Source organism: Tyto alba, unplaced genomic scaffold (assembly GCF_018691265.1).
Source record: "Tyto alba isolate M040663 unplaced genomic scaffold, T.alba_DEE_v4.0 Super-Scaffold_39, whole genome shotgun sequence".
NCBI lineage: Eukaryota > Metazoa > Chordata > Aves > Strigiformes > Tytonidae > Tyto > Tyto alba.
In genome coordinates, this window is record NW_024881314.1 from 5,392,819 (window position 1) to 5,409,680 (window position 16,862).

General features: G+C 41.3%; 1 protein-coding gene across 2 annotated transcripts; it reads right to left on the reverse strand.

The window, feature by feature from the left end:
- Window positions 1-2,957: 2,957 nt before the first annotated feature.
- On the reverse strand, window positions 2,958-13,080 carry LOC104360120 (phosphatidylcholine transfer protein). Of its 2 annotated transcripts, none has more exons than XM_042802695.1 (6): window positions 12,858-13,080; window positions 9,945-10,062; window positions 5,971-6,050; window positions 5,478-5,649; window positions 4,709-4,776; window positions 2,958-4,219 (listed from the first exon to the last, which is right to left on the reverse strand). In XM_042802695.1, the coding sequence occupies exons 1-6, from the start codon at window positions 13,002-13,004 to the stop codon at window positions 4,154-4,156; spliced, it is 651 nt and encodes a 216-aa protein (XP_042658629.1). In that variant the 5' UTR covers window positions 13,005-13,080; the 3' UTR covers window positions 2,958-4,153. The 2 variants fall into 2 exon arrangements, with proteins under 2 accessions (XP_042658629.1, XP_032858464.1); XM_033002573.2 differs by lacking the exon at window positions 12,858-13,080 and adding an exon at window positions 11,910-11,931.
- Window positions 13,081-16,862: the final 3,782 nt, after the last annotated feature.

Genomic DNA, 16,862 nt, shown 5'->3' on the forward strand with positions numbered 1-16,862 from the left:
GAAAGCATTTATCTTCCATATAGTCCATCTAGATTTATAACAACTTGCCTCATGTCGTAAGCCTTCTTTCTGGTTTTGTACAGAAGTTTACAGTGTATTCTAACCTTGAAGAGATGAGTGAAAAACAAAGTTTTCTGTCTGAAAGTCTAGTAGTCTCTTCTGATCAGAAGTCTACAGTGGGACAGTAAATTTGGTTATGAACTGTCCTCCTGTCTAGAGGAAGGAAAATCCATGCTCAGGGAGAGATTAGTCTCAGATAAGTGAATTTTATATACCATTGGATCTCATTTGAAAACATTCATTTTACATAGAAAACTGACATAATGGAAAGCAAAAGTATTGGTGGGAAGATACATTGTCTACTAGTGTGCATTAATATCAGAGGTCTATCCCCCTATCTTCCCACATTTTTGTTCCACTAAATTATAAAAACGGCCAATGACCTGCTTGAGAAATGAAGTATGAACCAGGTGTTTCCTGAACAAAGACAACTTGTGTTTCCCTTTACACATCATCTTCTGAGAGGCAGCACTACAGTGATTGTGTATCTGGCATCATCCACTATGTTGACTTTGGGTTACTCAGAATCTTTCCTTTACTTTACCTTCCAACTCAAATACATTAGTTTTACAGAGAGATCACATGGAAAAGAATGGAGTTGAATGACTAGAACACAATGTGGAAGAATGGTTTATATTCACTTTGTTACAACATCACTCTTTATGGAAACAGGGGACGGGTGACCAGTCATCCCTAAAAGGAACCACTTCTTTATGTGAACAACATGCAAAAACATGTTTTTGTAAGAGCTAGTAATTTTAAAAAGTTCTATGTGAGAATAGATCCAAATCTCATTATGATTTATGGAAAGTCTGATTATTGTGTTTGGATCAGACACCTGTTTATTGCCAGAAACTACAGGATTTTTCGAGTTCTATTTGGATACTAGCAAAACTTCCTTAGTCCCTATTAATCTGTGGAGTGTGATACCTACCAATCTGTTAATGGGGGTGGGATATAGAAAAGTGGCTCAGTCATCACCTAATGGAAATGCTTCGTTCTTTTTATTCAAACAACCCTGTGTTTACAACAGGTTTCTCTAAAAGAACAAACTTTGAGCTCCATTTTTAGGCAAGCTGGTAGGAACAAAAAGCTAATTTTCAGGTGCTACATCACAGAGCACAGGAAGGGGGTGTGTGTCCATTTTCTTAAACCTTGTGCACCAGAATTCGTAATGCATAATGACTTACAACTTACACAGCAGGTAAATTCCTGTTCAAGCTATCCATAAAAGTTCACAGGGTACATGTGTAAGTTATACAAGATCAATATTTAATCAGTCATGAATAAAGCTCTAAAATGCTCTATGAAGGTCTTAGACATTTATTTCAGTCTTAGAAAGACTGAAAAATACCAACACTTTCTTTTGGGTCATAATCTCCCATTTAGACAAGAAGCCATATCACACAAAGCTAGAACTGCTTTTTCTTCCCTAGTAATACAAGATAGGTGTAGTAACACATAGTGAAATAAACTGAAGAGTCATTGTATATTTATGTCACTATGAAAGCCCACGGGGACCTATATTTAAGAGAAGATCTGACGTTGCATTCATCTCACATCATTGGTTAGTTGCTTGCAAACAGAGGAAATGCTGTTTTCAGTAGCTAATGTTTAATCAAATGCGTTTTAATTCGGGAAGTTGTGTGCAGCACAAGAAACTGCCTGTGTGATGGTTTTAGTATGTTATCAAAGGCCACCTATTCTATACTCTCAGCGTGGGGACTGTAGGAAATAAGTTTTCAGCAAGATTGACAAGGGAGCCATTCAGCCTCCTGAACGCTCAGTCTTACTGTTTCAGCCCGCTGCAAATGTATAGCATGTCTTGACGACAAATAAGTAAAATGACAAAGATATAATCATGTTTATGAATATATAAAATGCTTTCCCTCTTTTTCCTGCCTTCATTTCATTAAAGACTAAACAGAATTACAGATTGGTTGGAGGAAAAGGATGAAAAAAAATTACCTCATCTGTACATGTACCTCATCTGTGTGCATATACTCAGCTCACTAGGTACACATTTCTTGTAAACATTGAAACTCTGTTTTAAGGTACATTTACAATTACAGATAGGTTTTGTACTACTGTGGTAGAGATCAGTTTTGTTCAGAAGGAATTGGAAATCAGTTGGTTTGCATCATTGTTCCAGGAACATTCATCCTCATCTAATCCACTTTTTAGTTTCTGTTGTAATCAAATTTAGGATAGTTTGTTTTGCTTTTCCATCTTCTCTTTGAACAATCTACCTAGTCCCACCTCTGCTGCTTTGCTTCAGGACATAACTTGTGCCCACATACTGTCGTTCAAAAGCAACCCAGGTATTCTTGTCATTGCTTATGACATTTCAATTCCTAACAAAGAACACTGCTAAAATGCTTTCTGAATTCTCAAGGTAGTTTTTTTAAGTACTGCCAAAAAAAAAAAAAAATTGAGAATTGATACACTCAGATAAAACACCATCATATTCTTGGTATGATGTAGATAGATGGAGATAATTAATTTTCAGTACACATAAATAAAAATTTGGCTCCAGTTCCAGCAAGCACAGGTGTATAAAAATTATGGAAAGTTAGAGAACTAGGCTTCAGAACTATTTGGTCTTGATGTCTGTTCATCTCCTGAAAAAAAAAGTGACAGCTAAATTTAAAATGGATTGAAAGTTGACTAGCACTGTAATATTCAATTCAGTAATGGTCTCCAAGTCAAAGACATTCGAAAAATGCCTAAACTGCTGGCAGCAAGTTCTTCAGAACACACGGAATCCTACATAGTTATCATGAATCCAAGTTATTCTTTCAAAAGCCTTTAAATTAAAACAGCCCATGATATCAGCCTGTCATTTGTGATCTACCCAGCATGGCCACTCTTAAATGTGAGAGACAGAACAAGAGCACTACATGGATAGAATAATGGTTTATTGGAAACAAGCATTTACACAAAGTATAAAGGCAATTACTTCAACCTTTTTTTTTTTTTTTTAAATAAGACAAAGCTACCCCATTACAAGATTTGTTCAGTAACAGGATTAGATTTAGTAACAGTGCAGAATACTTTAAATCCCTGAGATTGAGGCCCTCTCACTTTATATGCACTCCATCCTCCCTCACCCTGCCCCACCCCCTACAAAGGTGCTAGAAATTTAATTTGCTGCTGAGTTGTGCTTTTAGTTGATTAGCATCCAAAATTAGTTTAATTATTTGCATCAGCATGAAATTTAAAAATGAAAGCAAGCTCAAGTTTCACATCAAGTTCACTCATATTCGGTTGAGGGCATCCAGTTTAAAATTACTTCCATTTTAACGCTGGTATCCAAGCTGCTTTATTGATAAGGCTACTGACTCTGAAGATGTAACTTGTTCCCCTTAAATCAGACACGGAAGCCAAATCCTCCTTTCTTTCCAGTTGGACATCCCTAATGGTTTTTACTTTTCGTACAGGGGTATTGAGATGTGAATGCAAGGCTTTAGGCACAAGTCCTTTTATATATATGGACTTAAAGCTATCACAAGGAAGCTTAGTAACAGAGTTCCAGATCCTACTGCAGACTTCTAGTAATTTACATATATGCCCTCAGCACTTTTTAAGTTTATAGCAGGCAGTCAGTTGAATGACAAACGTGGGTAGCAAAAGCGTTTCCTCCTAAGCAATGCAAATTCCATTATTCAATTTCAGTAGGAAGCCACCCTGCAAGGCCACAAAAGCAGATCTAGGCATAACACGTGCAGAGAATTTTGGGTCCAAGTTCAGACATTTTTCCTAGCAAGATCGTTGTCTCTTGTCCAAGGATGTAATGTTTCAATCAACAGAACTCCTCTAGCTGACACATGACAATCAGCATAAGCAAAACACGGGGGACAAAGCTAAACTTAAGTACTTCCAAAAGGATGCAGCTGATGTTGGTGAAACCTTGCCAGTAGCTAGCTCTTCAGTTGGAGATGGAAACAAAGACCTAATAAAATTCAAAGGCATAAAACCAACTAAAATAAAATTCTTTCCAATATTAGAGGTAGATTTTATCCAGTGTAATATAGAATAGCCATCCCTGTAAGTGCAGAACTCTAGGAATTAAACAATTCAGATCAACTTTGACCTATGTACTCATAGAATAATTATGGCAAGCTCTTTGCATATCCTTCAAGAAGGCAGGCACACCACTCTGTGAAGAGAAAATTGGAAAAGTCATTCTTGTATAATGCAAACAAGAAAAACTATAAGCAAGATGAGAATTCCCACTATAGATCAAGGCCTTAAAGAAATACAGGACAATTCTAAGATCTTGTAGAAAGCAGCAGAGCATTCCTTTAATCCTTCATGAACAGACTACATTACTGAAGTTTGCTTGTGTTAATGCCATTCACATATGCTCTGGAACATGGATTTGTTATTTTGGTTGCAAATTTACCTGCCTGGTTGACTAACCAAAGGAATTTGATAGGAATAAACAAAAAAATTTAAGACAGCTGCCATGAGAGCAGACAATAGTGAGAATCTAAAAACGGGACTACAGAAGAGTTAGAAAGGTCAATACATCCATTTCAGAAAAAAAACTATTCTACCTAACATGCAAAAGACATGTATGGATGTAGTAAATGCATTGTTTGAAACAGATCAGCCAAAGACAATCGTGCTGTCAACCTTTACTTACCTTGGCAACCCAGTTGACCAGCCATGATGGAATCATGCCACCAGGATTATCAAAGTAGTACATGTAGACTAGAGAGGAGAGAGAAGTTACCAGGAAGTTATCCAGCCATAGTCCAAGTATTAGCTCTAATACCATACAACAAAAGCTGTTGGTGTGCATGATCAAAGCACCAAGTACAATAGTTCTGCTCTAAATTCTTCACAGAAAAGTCAACTTGTACTTAAGTGGAATGTGAAGTAAGTATAGCCATTCCTAGTTGACTTCTGGAAAGCTTTAAGTGAAATAATATTAATTTAGACTGTTGCAAACCATTTTAAAAGACGGGCTGACTAAAGTAAGGTTGCCTTTCAAGGACTAATCTCAGATGGGAGTCAATCTCTAGGCAAACCCTTTAACCTGTAAACCTGTCAAACATGATACTTTTTCATTGCTGAGTTAACCAGATTGCAGCTAGTATCAGACTCTACCCAACTGAACTGCCTGGCAGGAAAAGAAGCGTGAGCTGGGCGCAGTGGGGGCAGAACAAAGTGCTCAGTAGTCTATTCTTAACCACCCAGCCCACCTGTTCAATAAAAGATTCCTAACAGTAGCACCCTGCAGTGGATGCTTCCAAAAGCTCCATTCATTTTTAAGTATTCCTACTGCTCAGTAGATCCACTTTATAGTAACGGTTTTCAGCTTAAAATTTCCAGGCTCCCTGTTGTGCATTTTGCTAATACATACATTCTTTGGCTACACAACTAGTGATCACACTTTCTTGACCTCTTACCTTTCGAGCCAGTCTTGCCATCACTTTCAATTGCCAGACTTTGTTTATAGCTTTTAACTCTGATAATACTAGGCTTTTCAGGGCACTGAGGAACTGACACACTTTGAGCTAACACAACCCAGATCTTCCGCCCATCAACATCCATCTCTCGGCATTCACGAACATAGACATACTGTATTCCAAGTTGAGGAGGCATGTCAAAACAGTGTCAGTTTGACTTATGAAGAATTGACAAGTGAATTCCATTACAAATACCAGCCCTTTCAAGATATTTCTTATGCTTCTACAGGATTCAATACTGCAGAGTAATAACTCAGCTTGTGTGTAGGAAGAGGCACCCACATTCTTTTTCACGTTATACATGTTCATGTAACATGAGGGCTGCAAGATCTTGGATCAAATGCTGCAGAGCAGTAGAATCCATACATTGTTAGCATCCCTGGATGACCAGGTGACAAAAACTGCAAGAGGAACAAAAAACTTGAAAGGATACATCTCTGTTTGAGAGAGGAAAAGGGTACTTCACTTCCCAGTAGATTATTTTTTTACCATCACATGTTTTCTCATACAGTTCTATAGTTGAAAAAGGAAGATTGTTAGATATTTTTATCTTCTACTGCAACAGAATCACATACAGCATCAAGAACTGCTCAGATTTCTGACATGAACACATTTTACATGCAAACCTTATGTCAAAATTGATACGTACGTAAAGTTGCAGAAGACACATTATAAGAAGTTCTGTAGTGGGGTTGTTCAGGAACCAAATACACAAAAATAGGTGGCCTGTTTTTCTGCTGCTATTGAATTAATCGATTAAGAAAAAAAACAAAACCAAAAAACCCAACAACCCACAAAACCACCTAACAAAATCAGAACAATTATTGGGAGAGGCAGAATTGTATTCCTTTTCAAACAGTTAGCTTATTCAAGGACTTTCCATCTCAAAGCTTCTTCCTTGTCTATGCACATTCTGTATAATTCTGAGCCACAAGTCAAGTATGCTTTTTCACAAGCATGTCATTATCCCTGTAAATGTTTCCGAACTAACACAGAACTAGGACAGCTACTGCTTTCTATACCCGAAGTGGTCTTACATGAGGGATTAATGAAGTTTGGAAAAGCTATTAGGAATTCCACAGCAGTATATGCAGGCAACAGTGAACAAGAAGCTTGAGCAGTTTATGAGCCTTCATTACCCCATCTTCAGTCTGCCTGGAAACTCAATCAGAATGCAGCTGAATAGGAAAAAAATATCCAAGAATAGTTACTAAAACACAGCAGTGTAGTAATGTGGCATAAAGGAGAAAAACTAATTCAAATTAAACTACATAATTGAGTTTGAAAAACTGCCTGTTGCACAGCTTCTTCCCTGAGGCAGTAACTGCTATTATGAGGGTAATGGACCTGACAAGCCATGGGGCTAAGCCAGGGTAAATGTCTGTTTGTCCAGGGACTGGTTATTACGTGGGTGCAGATAAAAAGGGTGAGATCTGGAAAGGTGGTTTGTATTAACAGTCAGAATATTCTTCTCCTCCTGTAAGAAGACTTCTGCCTAAAGGTGCTGTGTATCCTGCAGTGCTAACGCAGAGTCTGCCACATCACATTCAGTGGTTTTGAAAATCAGGCTAGAACAGACTGATAATCTCATTGCTAAGGCAAGAAGACTACCACAGATGGGAGATTCCTTCCCTACATAACATGTTCCAAATTAGGCTTTTGTTAGTATGTCCTGCAAGTCGGCTGTCACCCACAAAAACAGCTTCTCCTCTTCTCCAGGCTGAAGCAGTACTGGATGCACAATACTCCCAGCACTGTAATAAGCTCCAGAATTACACTACCCACCAGAGGTCACTGGAGCATTGGTTTATTAGCTTTACGTCCATTGCTAACTGAAAAGCTTTCCTTTTTCAAAGGGCTTAAGACACTGTTTTAAAGACCTCGATGCAATTGTTGGCTACTAACTCGTCTACCTTTGTATTTTTGCAAACACAGAAAAAACACACAATAGGTCACGTCCCACCTGTAATTACTTTGTCGATACTAGTGAGCAGCTTCTGACCAAAGCAGAATACAGTACGTTTTAATCAATAACCGGATTTCAATTAGCATTACTACAATAGATCACAAGTTAATTTTATTCACAATAGGTACAGCTGCATTTGTTGCTTTAGCAGTCAAACATGACTGTTAAATTCTTGGTAAGTATGATTTCAGCCAGGTCAGTGTTGCAATCAGGAGTAGCAAGTTTCAGTATTGTTCAGGCCAAACCATTTTGTATCATGCCACAGAAGCAGATGGTACCTCAGTCACTACTCTACAGTCTAGTCACAGCTTCCCTGCTGAATTGGCAGCTTCAGCACAGAGCAGGCCTCAGGATGTCCACATCTTGTGGATCTCCAGAAGCCTGCCCCAGAAATAGCCTGGGTACTAACAGCAATGCAACAATAGTAGCAGACTGATGCCAAAACTTCCCAGGCCTCTGGCAATGCTTGGCAAGAACAGATCAAAGCACAACCCTCTGAAGTACTCAGAGGAATCATGTCCATATCTGCCTCCAGTCTGGCCTTCATAAAGAGTTTTGCTGAACAGAACTAGGGGATAGAGATTAGCTCCTTTTATGCTTAGCACAGGAGCAGTTACCTTTTCAACTAAAAAGGCAGCTACTTCTACTCTGGTCAAGTTTTTATTGCAATGTCAGCCAGCAGTTCAGCAGAGAACTCTTCTTTGGACTGCCATTATTGCATAGCTGTAAGAGCAACAAGGAAAACAAACTGTAAAACAAAGAGCAAGAAGGCCCTGAATGTAAGTTTTCTAGGTTTTCTGCCTAAATGAGAATGGAGAAAAAACAAGCTTGTATTGTTTACACTTGAACATGCTGGCTAGCACTATTTCATCACATGTTTAGTTCTAAAGAATGGGTGGGCTTGTGTCAATTTTTAAGCTAAAAGGAAAGCATTAACATTATGTCTATGTCCTTCAGGAGTTAACTTCTGTGAAATGCTGGACTTTAAGTACCAGCACAAGTAGAAATTCACAGATAAACATATCATCAGCAGCAAGGATATAAATGCTAGCTCTGGGCAATTATCTAGTTTTTTTAGTTTAAGGGTGTAGCTTCCCCCAACTGCTTCCTTTCTTCTCTCCAAGAAGGCATTAAAAAAAAAAAAAAAAAAAAAGTGTTTGTTTAAGAAGGATTCGGTTCTCCTAAATGCACTTAGATCACTGAAATAACTCAAGATGACATGGTATTTTACATCCAATATGATAATGTTGAATCCCACTCCAGCTCTTTTTGTTTCATTAGTGGCAAAGTAGCCTTTGCTGCAAGAAAGTTATTGCCCGTTTTGACAAATAACACTTACTAATGAAGACATAGCTTCTTAAGCTTGACCAAGTACTGACAAGAGTCAAATATGTGGTCTTCTGTATCACTACAGCCAAAGGCATTACCAGTAATTGTTCACCATAGAGCTGTCCTAGACTTAACAAACAACATTCAACACTCCTTTGGTCTTTAACGCCGTTCTTTGTTCAGCAAAACACTCTGACCATGTTTCAGTTTTTTTGGCCTGAACTGATCTAAGCACAGGCTTAAAAAGGAGAGGCTCCCCATCTTTAAAATAAATGGATTACTGGATGCTACATCTGCTAAATCCTTGCCTTGTCAGTGTTGACTTAAGGTGTTTTAACATCATATGTATGTCCAGGTTCAACTCCCTTTTTCAAAGACAACATTAACTAAACACAATTAAATTAGGTATTCCTTTCTCTGCAAAAGCCCCAAGTCATCAACGATTCTCTTGATACACCCATTTCTGATTGTAAAAGGTGCCAAGAACAACCAATGCTTTCAGGAAGAGGCATTCCATCACGCGTCAAACTGGTGCAAGCCAGAGGAAACATTTTCACAAAAGATCAGCCACTGGAATAATCTCCCCAGGGAAGTGGTGTGTTCCCCAACATTGGACACTTAAGATTCAGCTGGACAGGGTGCAGGGCCACCATGTCTAGACTGTGCTTTTGCCAAGAAAGGTTGGACCAGATGATTCTTGACATCCCTTCCAACCTGGTGTTCTATGATAGCACTGCTCAACTGCAGTATGCAAAGATACACAAAATGTACCATCTCCATTTCTTTCCAGAACATCCACTAAAATTTAACCTAGGAATTACAACAACTAGAAACTACAAGGTGGTCCAGCATAACAAGTGAAGCCAATTATATGCTGTAACCAACATGAAAATAATTAATTCCAGAAGAAAGCTATACGAGAATGAGATATTAGCTGTTCCATGTCAGTCTTTATTTGTATATTTGCAGAGTGCAACCTTATCCCAAAAGAAACTTAAGTCTAGCCCAAAGTCTTTGGATGCAGCAACTTTAAAACACCTTTGAAGAAAGTTTTAACGGGAAGAGTCAACGAGGACATAAAGCTTGCTTTTAAATTGCCTAGATGAGCTTACCTTTAACATATTGATCCCATTGTTTTCTGTAATTTAAGTCCATATAGACATCCAAACAGAGTTTTGGGGGACAGTCAGCAAGACCACCAAAGATTTTATACTCATATAGTCCTGATTGCTGTGGAAACAGAATGGGAAGAGGAAAAGTCACACAGGAAAGGGAAGTACTCTGCAGCAGGGAGAAGAGCTGAAGGAAGTTAGGTGGGGCACATACTACAAATGTGCTCAACAGCTCTGAAAGCAAGTGTTCAAAAAACAATGCAAGATTCAGTCTTTAACCTCTCGACTTTTTGATCTATACATGAAAGTTTAAATCCAGACAGGCTGCCCTGCCCTGCACAATGGTTGCTCCATCCCTTACACAAGTACCCTTCTACTTCATAAGCAGTTCCAAAGGCAACATGTTTCTTCACGCACCGCTTTTCATCTCCAGTGGCCAGTGTGGTCTAAATCCTGCCCATACTGAAGCTTACCAGAAGCATTAAATTCTTGTGGCAAGGTCTCCAGATGCTACATAACATGCTTCAACATCTCAGCCATTTCTGGGAGGGTATCAAGTACTGCACGATCTGGAATAAGCTTTCCAGCAAGTTACGTATGCTTATACTTCAGGCTGTTATATGAGAATGCTTTGCAACGTTCATGCTTCTATACAACGCACTATTGTATCTACCACTGCTATAGTGGACTTGTACCTCAATAAGTGTTAAAAAACAATTTTTCCACTAACAGTTTTAAGCAAAGACCTTCCTCCTAGACCTGGTTCTTTTTCTCATGTGGCAATTTGAAGCAACTGAAAGACAAAACAAACAAGAGACTCGTTTCCCGGCAGAATCAGAAGACTGGACTCAGAAAGGTCCCTTGAAGCCTACCTAGTCCCCCCATCTAGCCTAAATTAGGGTCATTGTACAATATACTGGGAGAAAAAAAAAATAAAAAAAGACACCTCAGTGTTTTTTAGTCAGCTCAATAGTCCTTCTGTATAAAAGCATGGGAAGGAGAAGCCTGAGCTACTTTCCATCTAGCCAGCTTCAATTTATACAATAGCAGCAAAGCCCCAGCAACACAGGCTGCCCCAATACAAGTCTTGTGGACACCTGATCCCATTTATTTGCCTAAATCCAGCCTCCAACTTCCCAAAGTTACTTTGCCTTCCTTCCCTGATGCATTCACAGGTCTGTGATGAGCTCCAGATCTGAAGTTTCAATTTCACCCACTCCCAGCTTATCTAATTCCTGCACAGCTATCTGGCAGACACCACAGGCTCACTTTTGCTGCACGTGCCCCTTGATAAGTTCATCTTGCTATCGCCAGCTACCATGTCCAGGCCGTAAATATTTACCACCAAAAAGTTCCAAGGTGTGTCAAGTGACTTTTTTAAAAACAAGACTTTCCCTACCCCGTCTTGCCTTTCACACAGACCTATATGTTTGTTTTATTTGCTATTTTTTTCCTAACATGCCTGAAACCATTTTTCAGAATACAAATTTTTCATGAAAGCACAGCATGAAGTCCAGCTTTATAAGGAGTTGAGAGGTAAATATGATCAGAGATAAAGAAATAGGACGTTTATATGGATTCAACAGTCATTATTAAATCATAAATCACTATGGTATACCTACTAAATTAATCACTTACTAGTCAGTTTTGGAAGTCTAAAGTTTTGAACTTCTTTTAAGAAGGAAGTCCCCCCCCAAAAGGGGGAATTTCATTCCAACCTGTCATGATTTAGGCCCAGCCGGCAACTAAGCACCACACAGCCGCTCGCTCACTCCTCCCTGCCCAGTGGGACGGGGAAGAGAATTGGGAAAAAAAATAAAACCCGTGGGTAAGGACAGTTTAATAACTAAATAGCAATAATAATAATAATTGTAAGGAAAAGAGATATAACAAAAAGATAATTAAAACTGGAGGGAAAAAAAAAAAAAAAAAAAAACAAACAAGTGATGCAACACAATTGCTTACCACCCTCTGTCCAATGCCCTGCCAGTCCCCCAGCAGCGATCTACCCCTCCCAGCCAACTCCCCCCACATTATATACTGAGCATGATGATCGGTGGTATAGGAATAGCCCTTTGGCGAGCTGAGCTCCCTCCCAGCTTCTTGTCCACCTGCTCGCTGGCAGAGCACAGAAACTGGAAAAAAAAAACTTAAGGAGCAACAAGTAAACCATCAGTGTGTTATCAATGTTATTCTCACACTAAACCCAAAATACAGCACTGTACCAACTATTAGGAAAAAAAATACTTCTATCCCATCCAAAACCAGGACACAACCCTTTCTGAACTACCTACCGCCTGATTTTGGAGGGAGAAATGCGGAAAATCACTTTGAAGGGAGTTTTGGAGAGAGGGAAAAGGAAGGGAAGCAGGAGTCTGCAGATCAGGAGGATGCTCCAACATGGGAAGCACTCGGGAGCTGATGTGCGGTCTCTCCTTTGCCACACGCACCCCTGAGAGGGGGCTCGGAGAGAAGTGGGGCAGGCAGAGCAAATGCCCTGTTAGACCCACGACTGCTCCTGTCGCCGAAAGCACCTTCCACCGGGAATTTCTCCAGCCACCGGCTGTTAACAAGCTTTAAGAGCCACACAGTTTGCGGGTTCCCCCAGCAGTTTGCAGGACCGGTGCTCACCGCAGCCGAGCAGCTTTCTCCATCAGCAGTTCACAGCATTACCCCGAAAGCTGCTTTCCGGGAGCCTGGAGAAACTGAGCCCCGACCGGTAGCGCCTGGACGGGCCACGGGCCCCAGCCTGACCCGGGCGGGAACGCGCCGGCGCTGCCCTGCCCCCGGCAGCCAGGCACCCCGCTCCTCAGCCCCGCACCCCCGGCTCCCCGCCTCGCGGGCGCTCCCCCACGCAGGGCGCAGCCCCGGGCGGGCAGGGCCCGAGGCACGGCAGCCCGCCCGCCCACCTACCTCGTTATACAGCTGGTAGATCTTCACGCCCGTGCTCTCCACCAGGAGCTCCCAAGGCCCGTCTGCGGTCGACACCGTCTGGTCCAGCTCCCGGCAAACGGCCCGAAACTCCTCCTCGGAGAAGCCCCGCCGCGCCGGTGCCCCCATTCTGCGCGGCGCCGAGAGGCGGCGGCGAGAGGCGGCGGCCGGGCGCGGGGCACTGGCAGTCCCCACACCGCCCCGCCCCGCCCCGCCCCTCCCGGCCTCCGCCGCGCTCCGCGGCCGCCACGCCAGGGCCGGGGACCGCCCCGCCGAGCGTTGCGGCGGGCCGAGGGGCAGCGGGGGGTGTGTCGCGTTTTCGCCGAGCTTTCTCCGGGTTCACGGGTCTCTGTCTCTCGGTGGTGCGGGGGGGACGCGGCCTTTAAAGGTGCGGGGCGTCTGTCTAGTGCCAGAGCAGGGCCGGGTGCCGTTGGTTGGGTAGGACCTTTCCTTTTGGGTTTTGCCCAAGGATGGAGGTTGAGTCTCTATGGGCACATGTATTTTTATATTTTCACATTTTAAAAAGCAGTTTTCCTTATGGACTTAATAGGAGAATACATAAAGAACCCATGAATGCTGTACAGCTGGGTGGTAGGTGTGGCTGGCACTGGCTCACAGCACCGAGGCCCAGCCAGCCCAGCGGAGGGGGAAGCAGAGAGGAGATGGCAGCAGGGTCTGGCCCATAGTGGGCTTGGCTGAACAGGATGGAAGGGGACAGAAACCTGGCACTGGGTTGAGCTCCCGGGCAGGAGGAACCCACTGGTGGGGACCCACCTCACACCTAACTTAGGTCCCTGCTAAATGACACCACCTATAACACCATGCAAATCTGTGAGGCTGGCACAGACAGCCAAAGCATTCAGGTCATCAGAATGTAAGTGGCTAAGGCAGGTTTTTTTCCTGGAGTTTTAAATCTGTTTTCATTACACCTTTACTCTTCTAATTCCTATGAGATTTTCCTGCTGAATGCTGTGTCTTCAGAATAAAATGCAAGTAGCTCTGAGCTATAGGATGTCATCAAACCTGCTGCCTGACAAAGATCCTGTCTGACAACACTAGCCCAGTGTATTTGGTGGTAACCTCTGTGCAAGGCTGGCAAAGTCCAGCTTTTTCTAGCTTCGCTGCCAAGCAGCTGAGTTCTTTGTCAAAGAGTTCACTTATGTCAGCTGTCCCTTCCAGTTCCAGTCAATTGGTTTGCAGGCAGAGTGTGAGGATTTCTGGCTGACTCTGGTTTGGACATAGAGGCTGAGCATCATTCTTGCACAGTCCAGAAAATTTCTGGAGAGAGAGTTTTGGCAGAAGGCAAGATGGTATCTCATGACCCTCCCACCAGCGTGTAAATTTGATGCCAGAATTTGACCTCTAGCGTCTTTTTAAAATAATGTCACTAATGGTGATCAGTCTCTGCTCATACATTACCTGCTCTCACCTCCCAAGTAAAACTGCTAGGCAAACATTCCAGGTTTTTTATTTTTGTAGTACGCTTACATGTATTATGACCTTTTATTATTAATATTTATATAATACATATATTTTGGCTGGTGTTCTTTGTGAATTACAATTTCGTGCTTTCAGTCAGCCCAGCTGGTTCTCCAAAATATCACAACAATACATTTCTTAGGGCTGAACCCTTACAAGTAAATTCTTGTCTGAGCTAAGGTGACTTCTGTAGAACTATGCTGTTCACCCAGCTGAGGATCTAATCTTTAAAATGGAATATGAGGCAATGGTCTGGAGGTGAGACTGATTTAGTTTATCTTGCAGAAATACTTCTTTAAACAGTAGTTTTACTTTTGCAGTGATTTCATTATATTTCTATCTCACTTTTAAATCCCTTTCATGCTCTGAAATAGGACTCGAGACTGAAAGAGCTCGTGGCTCATGTTTATAGAGAGATGACTTTCACCCAGTTTGAAAAAGGAGGACTTGTGCGTCACAAGTTGCTGTTTAACATGCAGCAAGGACACATGCCTGTGAAATTACATGACCTCTTGAGGAGCCTTGTTTGTGCAAAGGACTAAAGTGATCATAGCTCAATGTTTCCCATTGTTTTACAGTAAATATTTTGCATTATATGGTTGTCTACATGGCATCAGAGCTCTAAGTTGGCTACAGTTGGTTGGACACTCCCTCCTCCCCCCAGCACTCCTATGGAAAAAGAGATTTATCTCACAAGGCTACTCAAGGGACTGAAGCTTTCAAAAAAGGCATTACTATGTGACCTTTTTTCTTGGTAAATAAGGAGTGGTGATTACTAAGAAAGCACAAACAGTTCTGAAAGGAGACTTTGTTTTCTATTTTAATTTATGTTTATGTAAGTGTTACTATTTATCACTGTGTATCCATGTATTGCCCTTATCTTAGGGATAGAAGCTAAACTTTGAACCCAAACCCATTGATATCTGCACTGCTAGATGGGGTGGCTGTAGTCTGGGGTGATTTCAGACACAGCAGGGACCAACTTCCTAGAGCTCTGCCCCTACAGACAGTGGGATAGCAACTGCTTCGGGGCAGCTGGTTCTGGGAACGTGAACCCAAGCTTGAGAACAGCTACCAAAGGCAGCCTAGATACAGCACGATCCAGTCCCACACATGGATCACGGACTTAAATATTAACTGAATGAAAATAGAGGGTTACTATTCTAGGGCAATGAGGGGGAGTTTCAAAAGTGCCTATGACTTGACCCACATACTTAATATTTCCTAGGTATTTAGCTGCTGCTGCTTTCAGTGGGAAATGATACCTCAAGGAAACTTGCTGATCTGGGCTATCAATGGGACTAATGCACCTAAATTACCCATCTGTTTTTAAGAATGGAAATAATCAGTATTAATTCCACCCTAGCACCTAACCTTTCTGCTACTGAAATCGAAGGCAAGTAACCTGTTGAATTCTATGGTGTGGAATCACACCAGTAAATTGGACCCTCTGTCAGAAAATCATATGTGGCCAGAAATAGAAACAGCAGTGAATAGTTCGTTGATGTTTTCAAGCCCAAGATGATTTTTGGTGTTTCTTCTGGGTATGGGTATCCATATGTGAGAGAGTGCTACCAGCTATATTGTGTTTTCCTACATCGGTCTCTGTGTGGCACTGGTGCACTTTGAGAAGTTCTTGAAGATGAACTAAAGATGTGGGATTTTGATGGATTCAACTGCTGTGCAGACATTTATATAGTACTGTCATTCCCTTTTACCCACTGCATTCCAGAAACTTTGCAAAAGTGCTGAATAGTCCTGACACACCACTTATACCGTATGCACATTCATATTTCTATTATACCCAGCCAAACCAATTATAATCTGCTACTGTTATGTTATTGACTGTGTTATGTGGAAGCATTTCTTACAAATTGTTTCAGGATTTTTGCAGCTTGCAAGAAGCAAATTCATCATCCAGAGAGCTGAAAAGTAACAATAGCATCTCCCACCAGACATGCATGTGTAAGGCAGTCTCTTCTCTATGAGTCAAAGGGAAATCTGTTTTTTCAACACTTTTAGAATATGCAGAGACTAGCCTGTATGCTACAGAGATCTTTATATATTTTATGTATTTTATATACTTTATATTTTTTATATTCCTGTCTATAGGCAGGAAAGGGGACCCAGAGTGACAATCATCTCTTTTGCAAAGAACTAGCACAAGACATGCATAGTTTGAGCTGTCAGAAGAGGTCTTAAGTGGCCATTAAACACTGACTTGTAACAGTCTTCTTCATAGAGTTGAATTTAACCCCAAACTATTGCTATATTGTATTGAGTATCTCATTTCAATAGAGCTCCGCCCAAATAGAAGAGGATTCAGAGAATAACTGGAGTTCTTCTGATTTCCTGCCTTCTAATACTAAATATTTTTTATCTTTGGTAAAGCATTTTAATATGCTGGATCCTGGTCTCAGGACTCATCTTTCCATTTGGCCATGTTTAATTTTGATTTACACCTTTTAGCCACAGCTTTTCTGGAAAGTAATACACTCCCAGTGCAAA